We start from the raw sequence: 16956 nt of genomic DNA, 5'->3' as shown, positions 1-16956 counted from the left end.
TTGGCTTACTAATAGAAGTCAGAGAGTTGGGATGAAGCATGTATTTTCAGAATGGGCAATGGGATATTAGTGGAGTGCCACAGGAATCAATGCTGGGATGAAAATTATTTACAAAATATACTGATGACAGAATTAAATATACTATCACCAAGTTAATACTTTGTGTAGAAATAGATAAGAAGGAAAGTAGTGAGGATGACATAAGGAGTCTATGGAGGGATCTAGATAGGTTCAGTGAGTGGGCTAAAACTTGGCAGATGGAATACAATGTGGGAAAATGAGGACTTATGCATTTTTACAGGAAAAGCTGAATTTATTTAAAAACGGAAGGACTGCAAAAAGCATAGAGTGATTTGATGTCCTGATGCTTGAATCACAAAAAGACTAGCATCCGATTCAGTGAAGAGAAGTGGGACATCGGCCTATATTTCAAAGGGAATGGAATTTAAAAGTAGGGAGGACTTACTAAAACTACACAAAGCTCTAGTCAGACAACAGTTGGAATACTGTGAACAGTTTTAGGCTCCTTATCTTAGCAAAGATATACTGGCATTGCAGACAGTTCGGAGAAGGTTCACCAGATGGATCCCGGGTATGGAGGAACTGTCTTATGAGGAAAGGTTGAGTAGTTGGGATGTACTTATTAGAGTTTAGAAGAACAAGAGGCAACCGTATTTAAGCATATAAGAATCATAAGGGACTTGACAATATGGATGTGGAGAGTCTAGGCTCATTCATAAAGTCAGGAAGTGTGGGATACAGGGAGATTTAGCTGACTGGATACAGAATTGATTGGCGGACAGAAGGCAGAGAGTGATTTAGATGGAAACTATTCTGCTTGGAGGTCAGTGGTGAGTGGTGTCCTGCAGAGCTCTGTTCTTGGGCCTCTGCTCTTTGTAGTTTTTATAAATGATGTGGACAAGGATGTTGAGGAGTGGGTCGGTGAATTTGCCGATGACACAAGGGTTGGAGGTACCGTTGATGGTATCGAGGGCTATTGCAGGCTGCAGCGCGACATAGACAGGATGCAGAGCTGGGCTGAGAAATGGCAGATGGAGTTCAACCTGTATAACTGCGAAGTGATGCATTTTGGAAGGTTGAAATTGAATGCTGAATATAAGATTAAAGACAGGATTCTTGGCAGTGTGGAGGAACAGAGGGATCTTGATATTCTAGCGCATAGATCCCTCAAAGTTGCCACCCAAGTGGATAGAGTTGTTAAGAAAGCATATGGTTTTTGGCTTTTATTAACAGGGCCATCAAGTTTAACAGCCGTGAGGTTTTGCTGCAGCTCTACAAGACCCTGGTGAGACCACACTTGGAATATTGTGTCCAGTTCTGGTTGCCCTATTAGGGAAGATATGGAGGCTTTGGAGAAAGTTGCAAAGAAGGTTTACCAGGATGCTGCCTGGACTGGAGGGCTTGCCTTACGAAGGGAGGTTAAATAAGCTTGGACTTTTCTCTCTGGAGAGAAGGATGAAGAGAGGTGACCTGATTGAGGTATACAAGGTAATGAGAGGCATGGATAGAGTCAATAGCCAGAGACTTTTCCCCCGGGCAGGATTAACTGGCGCAAGGGGTCGTAGTTTGAAGATATTAGGAAGAAGGTATACAGGAGACTTCAGAGGTAGGTTCTTTACGCAGAGAGTTGTGAATGCATGGAATGCATTGCCAGTGGTGATGGAAACAGAGTCATTAGGGACATTTCGGCGACTCCTGAACATGCACATGGATAGCAGTGAATTGAGGAGTGCGTAGGTTAGGTTATTTTATTTTAGATGAGGAATAATCCTCGGCACAACATCATGGGCTGAAGGGCCTGTTCGGTGCTGTCCTTTTCTATGTTCCACATTCTATATTCTCGACTGAGACAGACAGATTTCTAAATATTAATAGAATCAAGGGTACAGTAGAAAGCAGGAGAGTGGAGATGAGGATTATCCGATCAACCATGATCTCAGTAACAGGCAGAGCAAACTCGATTGGCCAAATGGCCTACTTCTGCTCCTCCTTCTTATGGCCTAAAAAAGTCAAAGATGGTAAAACATTCAAAACAAATGGTCAAGCCCACAGATGTCAAATGCAGCTTCTCAGCCTCATCAGTAATCTCTGATGGACTCTCTGCTGGATTTTCCTTCCCACTGCAAAAAATGGGATGAATATAAGGCTTAACAATAGCAAGCAATCACTGCCAACCATCACATTTGTAATTTTTTTCTCTTCAAGAACTAGCTACAGAGTCAACAGCAAAGCTGCTATCAAAATTTATTTTAAAAAAAATCTGTAGGGGATAAACATACATGCACAGCACGTGGTGTGTTTAAAATGTTTGTATTGAAGTATTCCAAAATCAGTAGCATACCGTATAACAGACTGTAACTTGTAATAATTCGCTATTGGTTCATGTGCCAATTGTTTTCTTCCTGAGAAACTGTTCCTCCTATTTGGCAGCAAGTAAAGGACACATCAGATGACATGACTGGATGCAACTCCCAGACTCTGAACCGCATAAGACCGTCAAAAATTTGGTCCTTTGTTAAAAGGGCTTCGGCCATTATTATAGGAATTATAACAGCTGGATATATCGCATACTCCGGGTGGGCCTGGTGGTCCACGCTTTCCTGGGCTCCCGAGTGCTCCATTTCTTCCAGGTTCCCCATCCACTCCAGGCACTCCATGACCAGTCGGACCTGGTAATCCTGGTAGACCTAGAATTACAGATAATTCTTAAGTTTTCTTTCTTGGGTGTGCAGTGTACATTAGATATGACATGGCTAGTGATTTTTTTTGTGTGCTTCTGTTCTGCTTAACAGTTCTCACAGCATTGGACTAATTAGTAGACGGATTGTCAGATTGGGCTGCATAAAGGACTTACTATCTTTCTTTAATGAAGGAGTCTGAAGCACAGAAGAAAATAAATATAAAAATCAACTGTAAGTTAAGAATTTATGAATTCTCTAATTTACAATTAACAATTATGTTTAGGATGGACCTTCTTGCATATAAGTTTCAAGATTTGCTACTGAACCATTATGCTAGATTTTCTATAAAGCAGAACTAAAACTAGGGCTTCTGTGACACTTCTGCCGAAGCTATAGTGAATGCTTAGCAGATTCCTGTGGAAATTCTCCCTGACAGACTGTATACTGGGTATATTAGGGAAAGAAGGAGCTCTGAAATAAAATAAATTACAGTAACCCTTTATCTAAAATCTCACTCCTTTTCAATTAATTGGGCCCTAACTTCGCACATTGCTCTTAAAATTATTATTGCAACATTGTTGCAAAACAACATTGCTGTAGCAAACAATGTGAATGCACCTAGAAAAAGCATGGGAAGACGGACATGGTTCAAAGACTGATCATATCACAATAACATCAGCTAAGCATGTCCGACTTTCTGATTTTGCCTCTATGCTAAAATAACCTGGAAATCAGTGGCTAGCTTGCTAATGAAAGCACTTCCAAGATTAAAATTCATCTTATGGAAAGTCAGACATGATCTGACTCTGTACCAACACTTAGCATAATATGTTGGAACACTAAGCACACTCCATCACCTTACCTGTGTTTTTGTTTTAATTGTTTGCAGTTTTTCTAAACCTCACCTGATTGACCAGGCGGGCCAGGTAACCCTGGATGCTCTTCACCTTTCATGCCTTTAGCTCCTTTTGGTCCCCGCTCACCTAAAAATATTGATGAACTTTAAGACAATTTATTGCAGAAATTGGCATAAAATAACAGTTAATGCCAATACATCATTATGAGAACCTTGGAAGATTGGTTTTGGCAGTACTGCACCACTTGAACTACACCTCATCTACTTGTCCGAAATGTTCCTCATATGTCACACAATGGTAGCAATTTGGAATGAGTAATAAAAGTTAATGTAGGAGCAAAGAATCCTGAGAATTCAAGTCAATTCTATAAGATCATAGTTGATCTGTGGCCTAACTTCAAATAACTGCTTTTGCCTTCTATCCTTAGATTTTTCCAGCATCCACTGCCATTGGCAAAACAGAGGTCCAAGCATATGTAGAATATTTTCCTAATTTCACTTCTGAATGAAGTTGGTCCTAGACTTCCCAATTAATGGAACTAATTTTGTTCTATCCACCCTTTGTTTTCCCTTTAAAATCTCAAACTACACTTCAAATTACTGTCTAACCTCCTAATTTCTGAGGTTTATTATCCTAACTTAACCCTGCAGTCCAGGTATCAGTGTGGTACTCTCTCCCAGGCCAATGCTGTTTTGGGTTTCTCTTGGATATAAACACAACCACCTTCTCAAAGACAACTAGGGACGGGCAATACATGCTGGCCAGCCAGCGACTTCCACATCCCACAGAAAAATACCAATCACACAGGGGGGATGGTGAAACAACAAAATAGGTTCTCTATTTGAAGAGAAGACTATATACAGCCAAGTGAGATTTCTCACCATAGCTTAGGAAATGAACATCATCGATGACTTAACCCAGTCCTACAGTGCTCCTCATATCTGATTTTATGCCCATTTCACCAGGTAATATTCCACAGCAACTCACCACTCCCTGGATATCTGCTAAATGGCCAAATTCCTTGTGCCTGTGTTATCTTTGAAAGGCTGCTATGCACCTGGCCAAGCACTGGCAATCTGGCGTTACCACTCACTGGCATTGACATGATACAGCAGCTAGAAAGTCATGCTGCTAATGGGGTATAGCCAGCATGACTGACATTCCCTAAAACACACACACATAGCCCCATTCTTTTAGCCTAGTCACTGTGGAACTGTAGTCACCAGGTTGTACAGTTTTCCTGTCCTGAAATCTATCCCACCTGAACAGAGAAAAATAGGGTGGATAAAGATAAACTAATTCCACCCTTTGTTTTCCCTTTAAAAGCTCAAACTACACTTCAAATTACTGTCTAACCTCCTAATTTCTGAGGTTTATTATCCTAATTTAACCCTGCAGTCCAGGTATCAGTGTGGTACTCTCTCCCAGGCCAATGCTGTTTTGGGTTTCTCTTGGATATAAACACAACCATTCTAGAACCATATTCTAAAGGGAGAAAGTGTCATTCCTGATGAAGGGTTTATGCCCGAAATGTCAATTCTCCTGCTCCTTGGATGCTGCCTGATCTGCTGTGCTTTTCCAGCACCACACTCTCGACCATATCCTAAAAACTAAGGTCAGAGATGTTAGGAAGCACTTCTACACACGAAGGGTGGTAGATGTTTGGAACTCTTTCCACAAATAAGGTTGATAGTTGTTAGTTTGAAATCAGGGATAGATATATCTTTATTAAGCAAAGATATTGAGGGATATGGGTCAAAGGTAGGTCCATGCAGTTAGGCCATGGGTTAGCCATGATCTCATTGAATGGCAGAACAGGCTCAAGGGACTGAATGGCCTACTTCTGTCCCTATGTAATACTCTTCCTACGTCATAGCTACTCTGTCCCTAATGCCCTCTGGATACCCTCATCTGGTATTTGTCCAGTCATGGAACATACCATACAGGCAAGTAATTGGGGACAAATCTAAACATGAGCTTACAGACAGAAAAAGAGGAACACAAACCAATACAGGGTACAGGTCACACTCAAAATTGCAAACCATATGCTGGCCTAGTCACGTTGACAGTCCTTGATGGTCTTCTACAGTCAAATGTGCATCTACCAGATCCAGGTGTTGATCAGGTCCTGTCTGCTTGTACAGCATACTGCAGCTAGGTTTTGTCAAGCAAAAGGATAGCATCCTCCAACTTAATGTGCTCATCCTTCTCCCATTCCCTCAGCTTCAGTCACATCACCTCATTGCCTGCTGTGATTGTGGTAAAAACATTGACTGCAGATGCTGGAAACCAGATTCTGGACTAGTGGTGCTGGAAGAGCACAGCAGTTCAGGCACATCCAAGTAGCTTCATGCAGATCACAGCACACCAGCATAATGCTCCACACTCTGTCTGATTATACTGGAGGGCCCCCTAGACAGGTTCTATCAGCAGAAACATGTCTACAACAGCCCTATTGTCTACTCCACTATGGCCCTGGCCATAACATAGGCAAAAACTGGGTGAAGCTGCGGCACCAGCTGATCAAAAGGAAGTGCCTGCTGTACATCAACTCCCTTCCTATCAACTCCCTTCCTATCCCAGACCCACCTCAACCGTGAAACATATTCTTGAATTCAGTAGAGTCCATTATCATACTACATGACTTTTGATGGAGTGATGTTCTCCTTGATGTTCTACAAGTTATGGAGTGCCTTTGCTCAACATGCACCTCCTTTTAAATTATTCTCACTAACTCTGCGTCATTGAGATGACAATGTAAGTTGGGCCAGCACCAATGGCATGTTGTAATCTGCCTCTAACCAGCATTTGAAGCCTATGCACATTCACTCTGTATGCATTACAAATGTGTGAGAAACAATTGCAAAGAAAATGAAGCTGGAATTTGCAAACAACACTTCACGTATTTCTGCTTCAGTATCCTAATGTCCAGGGGATGTGAATCCTGCACTTTCACCCATCAAACCGACATCAACTTCATCCATTGGGCATTGTCCCAACCATTACACATCTAAAGAATGGTAAGTGATAGCCGTAAACAGAGCTCACGATGGTCACCATGAGCAATAGCTCTGCTTGGTCACCAGGTACCTCACCCTGAGCCTCCATGATCCCTTTCATCCCTCTGTACCCTGACAGCTCATTTCCACCTATATTGCCCTCCTAAATGTGGAGACCCATCACATCTGCTACCCCTCACCACTAATTAGTTGTAAAAAAGCCAGTAATGGAACAACTTGTACTGTGAACAAAGCCCCATGGGAAAGGTTTCCTGAACTTTATTGTACCTTTCATCCCTGGTAGTCCAGGTACACCAGGTAGCCCTCGATATCCTCGTCTGGCTGCCCTGCCTGGGTAGCCAGGTAATCCCCGTTGTCCTTGCTGTCCTGGCATTCCTGGTTGTCCAGGTGTTCCCTTAATTCCTTCACATTGACAGTTGGGCCTCATGCTTTGAAGTAATGATGGCAACTGAGCTGTATAATTGAATGCAAAGGATATATTTACATTGCGCCTTTCACCATCACTAGGTGTTCCAAAGCATTTTATGGGGATGCAATATTTTGGAAGTGTAATCCATGTTGTAATGTGGGACACATGTTTGCACATGCAAACTCCCACATTGTCACCATTGTGAGAATGGCCAGATAACCTGGTTAAGTGATGTTCATTGAGTGATTGATATTGATTGGAATATCAAACAGAGATAACTCCCCTGCTCTTCAAAACAGCATCATTGACATCCATCCAAGTAGGAAGGTAGGGGTTTAATTTCTCATCTGAAAAACAGTGCCTCTGACAGTGCAGCACTCCCTCAGTGCTACACTGGAGTGTCAGACTTAAATTCAGAATCTTATGATGCAGAAACAAGAGTGATACCAACTGAATCACATGTGACAAAAAATAAGATGGCATCTAAAAGTTTTCACTGTACATCACCATTCAGCAAAAATGCAGTATTAATGTGTTCAACACTCTCTATACCCTACTGATTTCAAGGTAAGTCCTACAATAAGGTGGCACTGGCCTAAGGAAAGCACACATATTCAGGATGCCAGATCCTGTCTGCTACTCCTTTACCCCCACCCAGGGAATGTACTGGCAATGAATAGGGACAGGACTTGTCTCTTGTGTTACAAGTTCCATGGTTGTCAACTGTTTAGACATGAAGAGCAGCTATAGAATATATAATAAAGTATATGATAATGTATAATAACGGAAACGTTCAGCAAATTCTAGCAACCCATGCTCGACAGCTTTATTAGAACTGGAGCATCATTCCAGCTGTTTGGCCCACTGAATTCATTCCAGCTCTCTGTAGAATTATCCAATCAGTTCCAATCACCTCACCTACGCCCATAATCCGATCAGTTTATTTGCCTCAAGTATTCAGCCAATGACTTGGAAATAGGAGTGAAAAAATATATTGCACTATCGGTCAAGCTGTAATAGTTCTATTTCAAGAAGTGAGACTGTAGTTTATATGTACTCACTGCGAAGCATGTTACTGCAAAGTTTCATTACCCGTTCGTCCGTGACAGGCTTTGCCTTAATATAACAAAGATGAGTTAATGTACAACGTATGTGCATATCCTATATGCCTCAAAACATCAATTCACTAAACTGGTATTCTAAATGTACTTACAGGTTTCCCAGGAAGTCCAGGTACACCAGGCAGTCCATATGGGCCTTCCTGACCTGAAGGTCCACGAGGTCCTATCGGGCCCATTAGACCAGGTTCTCCATTCTTGCCATCAATTCCCCTCTCACCAGATGGTCCCACATTACCTTTCTAGGTTACATACAAGAAAAGTGCACACATTACATTTGAAGATATATCACAAGAAATGGAAGAGTAAGCCATATGGCTGAACTTCTACTTCAACACCAGCTTGACAGTCTATCCTTATGTCCCTTAATTCTTTAGAACTCAGTCTTGAATAAAGTCAACACCTGAGCAGTCACAAGCCCCTGAGGTTGAGAATTCTGAGGATTCATACTGAGTGAAGGAATTCTTGCTCATCCCTGTCCCGAATGGACAATCCCTTATCCTGAGATTATGACACTTCATTGTAAATTCTCCATCCAGCTTCTCAGTATCTACCCTGTCAAAACCACTATGCTACTCAATCCTTTCACATATGATAATCTTCTAATGTCAGAGTCCAGAAATCACACAGATATTGTTTTGCACAGAAAGTAGCCATTTTGACACCAGGGGTCAAATGTTCATCGCCCAATGGATGTGGAAAATGGGTCATGAAATGGTGATATAATTATTTTGCTGGAAGAACAACTTCCTGAACACACATCATTCCTTTCATGTGGTGTTTTCATAGTTCAGGAAGATCAGGGTGTAAAACACGCATGTAAATCTTCAGTGATTGAGGTCCCATTCCATAAGAAAATTGCATGTCCTCCCACACACAATTTTCACGTACTGGTGTGGGTTTGTAAAGCTGTGATATAATACACAAAACCTCTGTTTTAAGTTCATCACCTTTGGGAAACCGGCTGAGGAGCCAGATACTAAGTAAAATTAAAATGTAAATGTTTGGACATCCTCAAATGTCACTATTTTATGGCAGGGATTCATCCTAGGACTCTGACTTGCAAAGGTAAGTGGATCTTGCATTGCCAATAGTTGTGGATGTGCAACAATTTCCATTACCTTTTCCTTTGAAGTGCCATAATATATACTAAAAATGTAAAATAAAGTTCTGCTTGTATTATTTTTTGTGCTGTGATTTAAACTAACCACTAGCTCTGGCTATTACAGATTTCTGCCTTTGTAAGTTAAAAAATATATTTGTACCTATTGCTTTCCATTGATTGAGAGGCAATTTGCCTGAAAGGGAAATTAAACCATTCTTTTCTGTTAGTTTCAGACAATATGGCTGAAAGCTTTTGTTAGGATCGCACAATGGCTCAGTGGTTAGCACTGCTACCTCAGAGTGCCAGGGACCAGGGTTCGATTCCAGCCTCGGGTGACTGTCTGTGTGGAGTTTGCACACTCTCCCCATGTCTGTGCGAGTTTACTCCAGTTTCTTCCCATAATCCAAAGATATGCAGGTTAGGTGGATTGTATTCAGAGATGTGTAGGTTACATGAATTAGTCAGGGGTAATATAGGGTAGGGGAATGGGTCTGGGTGGGTTACTCTTCAGAGGGTGTGTACTTGTTGGGCCGAAGGGGCTGTTTCCACACTGTAAGGATTATAATGCCAGCTGAAACCACTATGAATGTATGATTGGGTTTCAATAGCTCAATTGGCCTCAGTTTAGTGTATGGAATGATTTGACATTTTAAGAAACTGGGATAACAGAAAATGTCTTTGGCATGGCTTCTTGTTTGCTTATATACCTAACAGGCAACTGAAAATTTACATTTTTGGTTACACACTAGCACATGTTTGGTTTCTTTTCAGTATCTATAATAATGGGTTTGAATTCAGCATGTTATTAGATTGTCAATAGCTTATTTTTCTCCATAATTTTAAAGTAATTACCATTGCTACTGCATAGCTCCTGAGGACAATACCCAATGTATATCAGGCGAGTGTCTATGTGGGATATATGGGAGGAATGAAGTTGGCAAGGGGGAAATCTGAGGGGAATATGGATGGCGTGGGGGTTGCTACTGGTGAGGGCTTTAAATGCTGGAAAGAAGCTGAGCTATTGTATAGCAAATTGAAGCAGATTTTCTATCTTTTCCACATCCACACTCCATCATGGCTCCTAAAATGCATTGCAAACACAACTGTAGTGTGAAAAGGCAAACATCCCAGGCAAAGTTACATAATGTTGTGGCATTTTGGTAGGTGCAAGAATGCCCAGGTTGACACGTTCTGATTCCACAGCAGATCCAGACAATGTCTATAACATATGAAACATATTGATCTCTGTTCAACCTTCTCTTCATACCTTTCATATTCGTGATTTTAAGCAATTACTTTTTCTTTTAGAATTCCTCATGGATACTGCTTCAACAAAGGTTTGTGACAAAGAATCATATCGCAGAGGGAAACATCTAGAGGTCATTTTCACTAGTCACTAGGATGGCAACAAAAAGGCACTTAGTAAAAATTTACTTCTTTGGCAAAAATGGCACAGTGAAAAGGGTATTTTCCTTCAATCAGATATCAATGTTATTTTTAAATGTTCAGATGGCCTTTGTTTCAAACTTAACATCCCACAGCCTCACTTCATTCTCTGCAAAATGTTTTGTTCCACTCTCTATACCAAACATCTTGCATTTAATCTTGAAAAGAAAGTCTTGCATTTCTATTGTGCAGCTTAGGGCATTCCAAAGTGATTTAAGCAAATGAAGTAGTGTTGCCATGTCGTTGTTACTTTAATGCAGGAGATGCGGCAGCCAGTTTGTACCAGCAAGCTCCTACAAATTGTAATGCAAGCATGACAAGACAATGTGTCACGTAATGTTGCTTGAGAACTAAACATTGACCAAAGAGAACTTTGCTTCTCTTTCATTAAATTAATGGCATAGGATCTTTTCTCATTTGATATAGTAGAAAGAACCTTCATTTAATGTCTCATTCAATAGATGGAACTTCCAGCAATACAGCATTTACTCAGTGCTGCAGTAGAATATCAGTGTAGATTTATGTCCTCAAATCCCTGCAACAAACTTAAATCTTCAGCCTTCTGATCTTTGATTGTTATCTATTGAGTCACAGCTGGAGTTCTCTTGTCCAGGGCACCTGGAACACTTAAAATAATCTGCTTCTATTTATCCTGCCTAATCCCTTCACAAGGATGCTATGCTCCATCCAGTATCCACTTGAGATCCAGCCAAGGTGGGATCTGCAGATATATTTGTGGGGTAAGAAAGGGCAAAAGTGTAACTTTGACTTTCACAACACCAGCTATGTCACTGCCACTCCAGGATCCCGCCCTGCTCCCACATTCCACCACTCCCATATATCTAACTTCTTATGGTTTCCATGTTTGGCTGACTATCCAGTATTGAGGTGAACTGGAGTTGATGGGCTGTTCTGAACCATCTGATTTCTAGTTGCAGCCCACCAGCCAATAATAATGAAGCATTGCCCACCCACCAATCAAAATTGAAGCAAGTCCCCATTGCTGGGGCTACATGTGTTGCTGGCTGTCTGCCTCAGGTTGCCTGTAAGGGAACAGCTACGTTTATATGTAAGTTGGCAATGGACAGTAATTTTGATAGGAAAGTATTAGGCAGCAAAGTAAAGGATAATTACGTTTTATTTTGGTTAATTTGCAGACAATTACCTCGCCTTTTGCTCCTTTAGCACCAATAGCTCCCTGAGGAAATGTGAACACAGCAGGTTACTAATGAAACACTTTAATGAAAATAAATTACATTTGCAAACAGTGACATAAGTAGATATTCCGTATACACAAACATTTCTTTTTGATTACCTGTGGCCCTGGTGAGCCAGGGGCTCCTTCTTTGCCTTTCTCAGCCTGGATGAGAAAATACATAATACTATTACATTCAAGTATACTCCCCTGGGTACAGCTCTCTGCCAACAATATCAAATCACAGAGTCACTCTTTATTTACAAGCAAATTTATCAAAGAATTGATTCATGATTTTATCACAAAAATAAAAACTCATCCTGTCTTGGGAAAACTTCCATCTAAATTGAAAATTGATTCACTAGATTAAAATATTCCAATGTCACATTTAACAATCAAGTTTACAGCATGAACAATAAATAATGCTTCATCAGGCATTCAGTCGTCCATGTGCTACAAGTGATGAGACAATCTTAGAGAGAGTGGAAACAAGATTCAGGAGAACGGTCCCATAATGAGGAACTTCGGTTACGTGGGTTGATTTCTAAAGCTGTAGCTGTTATCCTTGGAGAAGAGAACATTTGGGTGGCACAGTGGTTCAGTGCCAGGGAGCTGGGTTCAATTCCAACCTCTGGTGACTGTGTGGAGTTTGTACAATTTCCCCATGTCTGCGTGGGTTTTCTCCGGGTGCTCCAGCTTCCTCTCACAATCCAAAAGATGTGCAGGTCAGGAGAAGTGGCCAAGTTAAATTGCCCATACTGTTAGGTGCATTAGTCATGGGTAAATGTAGCAAAATGAGTCTGGGTGGGTTACTCTTTGGAGGGTCAGTGTGGATTTGTTGGGCCGAAGGGCCTGTTTCCATACTGTAGGGAATCTAATGTAAATTCAATATAAGTGTTCAAATTTATGCAAGGTCATGACCAAGGAGATAAGCAGAAACTGTCCTTGGTTGGTTGAATAATCATCTAGAAAATCCTGATGTGAGGTTATTGACAAAAGAAGCAACAGTGACATGAGGAAAGGTTTCCTCACACAGTGAATGGTTAGAACTAAGAATGTGTTGTCCAAGAGTGTGGTGGCTGCAGATTCAGGCTTTTGAAAGAGAACTGCATAATAATGAGTAAAAAACAGGGTAACCTCCAACAAATTAAAATGTGATTGGAGAAATAGCTGACACAGACAGAACTAGACAAATGGTTGACTTTAATGCTGTAACCATTCCATGATACAATGGTCATTGCTTTACAGGATACTTAAAATACCACATTTAATTCCATATTTGTTGAGAATCAAAGTAACAGTTTTAAAATTATGGCAGGAGCAAATTAATGTGCCACTAATCCTGGAGTTGAACTGAACATACCATGGTTACTCATCATACTTCTTCTGTTGTCTTAGAAAGACTTGCAAAATGAATAATTCTGCTTTCTCTTTTATCAGTTGCACTAAAGCAAAATCTGATATTGCTATTGGACTTTTCCAAAGGAGAATGGCAAAGCTTAAATTGAGAGTGGAGGGATCCATTGAAAAACGAAAATGCGAACAAAATCAATGACAGATTTGCACAGTGTATTAACGAGCTTCAACACATTTCAGTGTCATGAAGGTTAGTAACCATGAGACATGGATGCAAGATTATCAGCAAAGAAAAAAGAAACAAGATTAGAATAAACCCAGTGCTATGATATGGACGCAATGCACGAAAGAGTCATGGAAACATATTCAATTGCCATTCAAGTGGGAATTAGATAGATACCTGAAGTAGTTAAAAAATTTCATGTCTATGAGGAAAGGGACAAATTGACCTTGCAAGGAGCCAGCATGGACACAATGGGTTGAAAGGCATTCTTCAGTGCTGTCTCACTCTATGGTTCTACAATGCTCAAGAACCGTCCCACTTCTGGGAGCCAGATGCCATTAGTATTACTTAAAACAGCAATTAGAGAGGAAGTCATTAATACCTGGCTCCCTTTCCTCCCAGGATTTCCTGGCTCACCCTGTAAAATAATATTATATAACATGAAAGTGTTAAGTGTGAATATGTCAGTGGTAAAACCAAGATATTCATTTATTACAAGCTTTCATTTAAAATGTGGATATACCTTTTGCTACAATGATTTTTGTCATTTTACAAACATTAACACATACTTTCATTTTAATTCCTTTTTGTAACATTATTATTCCAGTTGAAGAACAGTTTTTGTAAGCAATGATTTTATAAGCCAAAATCAATATGGAGTTGGTTTGGTCAAAATTTGGGGTTCGTTCAAGTTCAAACAAATACATTATTCAGAAGGTAGAATGCAATTTGGAACAGTATGTGAACTTCATGTTTAGCCCAGTCATGGATTTATAATCCCTACCTTATTTCCCTTTGCTCCAGGAATCCCAATTGGGCCAGTCTGGCCTGGAAGTCCTGGCTCGCCTCTTAAACCCTGCAAGTGTAAAAATAAAACAAATCTGAGCTCCTATTAAACTGGGGACTATTTCTTGGCTACTGCTCTGTCATACAAGTTAAATATTGGATAGAAATAATAAATGATTAATGTAATTCATGCTGATAAATTCAACCCTTTGCAACCTCAAAATTGACAAATACTTATGCTGGCAAGCACAAAATTCAGTGGGTTTAATATATTGAATTATTTGTTTCTTGTGACACTCCATTCATACTACAGTTGCCCCACATGAAGGCCCACCATTATTTGGCAGCAATTAGAGATGAATATACATGTCACCTATACACCAACAACAAATTAAAAATATATGCACTGGGATGCCAAAATGTGCATAGTTAAAATACAAGCTACATAAAAAGGACTAGATTTTCAATGCAGCAGATGGGTGTAAAACTGGATATGTGTATTCCAAACTGCATGATTTCCATTTCCATTGAAATGAAATTCAGAGCTTACTATAATAGGTACAACATATTCAATAGGTACAACATACTCATGTGCAGCAAGGTCAATGCAAAATGCAGGTAGAACTGATAAATGGCAAGTAACATTCGTGCCACCACACAAGTGCCAGGCAAATATCATCTTCAACAAGGGAGAATCTAACTACTTGTCTTTGACAATCAGAGTCATAAGCATCCATTACCATCAATGTCCTGGAAAATTGTTTTTGATTCTGAAAGCATGCTAGGACATAGTGGTGGAATCTTCCCCTGCCTGGAGTGCCATAGGCAATGATGAGAAAATTGGAAGAATAAGGCAAGAATGAAGATGTTAGAAGTTTTGTTCATTGAGTATAAATTTGCTGCTTTAAAGTTCAAACAATGACTTCAAAATCTCACCATTAAGGAGCAACTGCCCCATTTCCATGCATTTGCAGTGCAGTACTGCACCGATACCTTACTTGTACACACCACAGCTGGAGCTGACAAATGGGGTGGAATTTCTTGGATGCAGGAGAAATGGGGGATCGTTAGAAATCTTCTGAGGATGAAGCTGAGAAGCAAGGAGCAGTACATTGACCTGGAGTAACGTCCATGAGAGCGTCATAGAGCAATGTGTTGTCTAATGTGAGAAACCAGAAAGAACTAACTCAAATCCCTCTATTTGCTTAACATTGTCAGTTAAATGGTAAGCAATTAGTGCAAAGAACAAGTGGTCCCTATATTGTTGCCGAAAGGCTCTCACCTTTTCTGTTGCTGAATAAATGTTTCATTATCCACTTGATTGTATGCTTCATATCTGTGGGTGATCACATTTTCAAGTGTCTACACATTGCTGCTTTTTCTCTTAAATTCAGCAGGAAAAGTATTCAGTGGGACAGTGCACTAACATTGCAGGCTGCTAACGTTTCATGGCTCTTAAGGCTTCAACCAGCATATCATGTCTGAGTACTGTGCAGGGAAGTCCCTCATGATAGGCAGCAGATTGAGAAGAATCCTGAGGCATCTCCATTTGATCCATCCATCATTAGTTAGCCTTCAATATTTCCGAGTGAGTGTTAACTGCTACGCTGCCCTCACATGCTTGAGCATTCTCTAGGACATTGCGAAAGACAATGCTTTGTGCAGCTTTTCTCAGAAGATCAATGTGTTATGAGGGAGATTGAACATGTGAACTGCTGATAGGACACCCCTAAGCCTTGAATTTGTGTGGATCCTTCTCCCTATTGGTACCTGAAGTCACTAACCTATCTCCCTTGAACAAGAGACACCTGGAGTGAGGTCAAGATCTCTTGTTCCTTTCTTGTTTTGCCACTGATACTGAGCACCAATGGCTAAAGTGATGGAGTGCAGATCCATGCACCTAGTTGGCCGACATTGGGTGCACTGGACCTAGATTTCCATGGCTTGTATATATGAGGTGGGTTAGAACCGTTCCGTTGAGTAGTCATGATGCATGCAATGGCAAGAGTTGCAATACATGAGCCTTGGTGAGATGTGTGTGGAGAAGTTAGTTGAGGCCCTCAAGTGAGAGGGAGAAGATGGTGACAGTTACTCTGGCAGAATGCAGAAGTTTAATGGTCCTCTTCCTACAGTACCACGTGTTGCTTTTGACCCATGGCACAGCACGAATTTGGCCAGCCATCTTGGTGCAGGTTGGCTGTGTCTGATTGTGTGACCTCTTTTGCTGGTCAGCAGAATAAAACACTGTCATCTCTTCACCACCCAGCATCCACCAGCAGCCCCAGGACCCTGTTGGCAAAGTGAAGTGCCAGCTTCCCTTTCTGAGATGTGCTCTCAAGCAACACCGAGGAAGGACCAATTCCGATCTGAAATGGTGTGCCGCTGGTGCAAGTGGCCTGAATGCTTGAATTTCCTGACATTACTGACAGTTCCACCTTTCCTGCAGTGTGTTTCCAAGAGAAGGGGAGTGCAGAGGCTGGATGTAAAATGATTAAGGCAAAGAGTGAAAGATTACACGAGAAAAGTTATTGATGGACTGGGTGCCATGCAGCTCACTTGTCAGCACACTAACACAAAATCTAAAAGTTCAGTCTATCATTCAGCATGCAAACATGCAAAAATATATCAACTGATCACAGGATAGCTGAAGAATTACAAGTTGGATCTGTACACTCCACAGGCCACTGTGTATTTGAATTCTCTTAGGTTAAAAGCTAGGCCAGGAATACCTGCTCTCCT

At 40.9% G+C, this 16956-nt stretch overlaps 1 protein-coding gene across 1 annotated transcript in view; it reads right to left on the bottom strand.

Moving 5' to 3' along the window:
- Positions 1–2204: 2204 nt before the first annotated feature.
- Positions 2205–16956, bottom strand: part of LOC140476800 (uncharacterized) — a 180227-nt gene continuing 165475 nt past the window's right edge. The window contains exons 22-30 of the mRNA XM_072569595.1: positions 14216–14287; positions 13814–13849; positions 11973–12017; positions 11823–11855; positions 8202–8348; positions 8050–8104; positions 6847–7032; positions 3608–3685; positions 2205–2708 (exon numbers count right to left, since the gene is read on the bottom strand). Coding sequence (XP_072425696.1) covers positions 2518–2708; positions 3608–3685; positions 6847–7032; positions 8050–8104; positions 8202–8348; positions 11823–11855; positions 11973–12017; positions 13814–13849; positions 14216–14287 — 843 coding nt within the window. The 3' untranslated portion in view covers positions 2205–2517. The remainder of the gene's footprint in view (positions 2709–3607; positions 3686–6846; positions 7033–8049; positions 8105–8201; positions 8349–11822; positions 11856–11972; positions 12018–13813; positions 13850–14215; positions 14288–16956) is intronic.

The sequence above is a fragment of the Chiloscyllium punctatum genome, chromosome 5 (assembly GCF_047496795.1).
Source record: "Chiloscyllium punctatum isolate Juve2018m chromosome 5, sChiPun1.3, whole genome shotgun sequence".
NCBI lineage: Eukaryota > Metazoa > Chordata > Chondrichthyes > Orectolobiformes > Hemiscylliidae > Chiloscyllium > Chiloscyllium punctatum.
The sequence above is the reverse complement of the archived record's forward strand: the minus strand, read 5'-3'. Positions and strand labels throughout refer to the sequence as shown.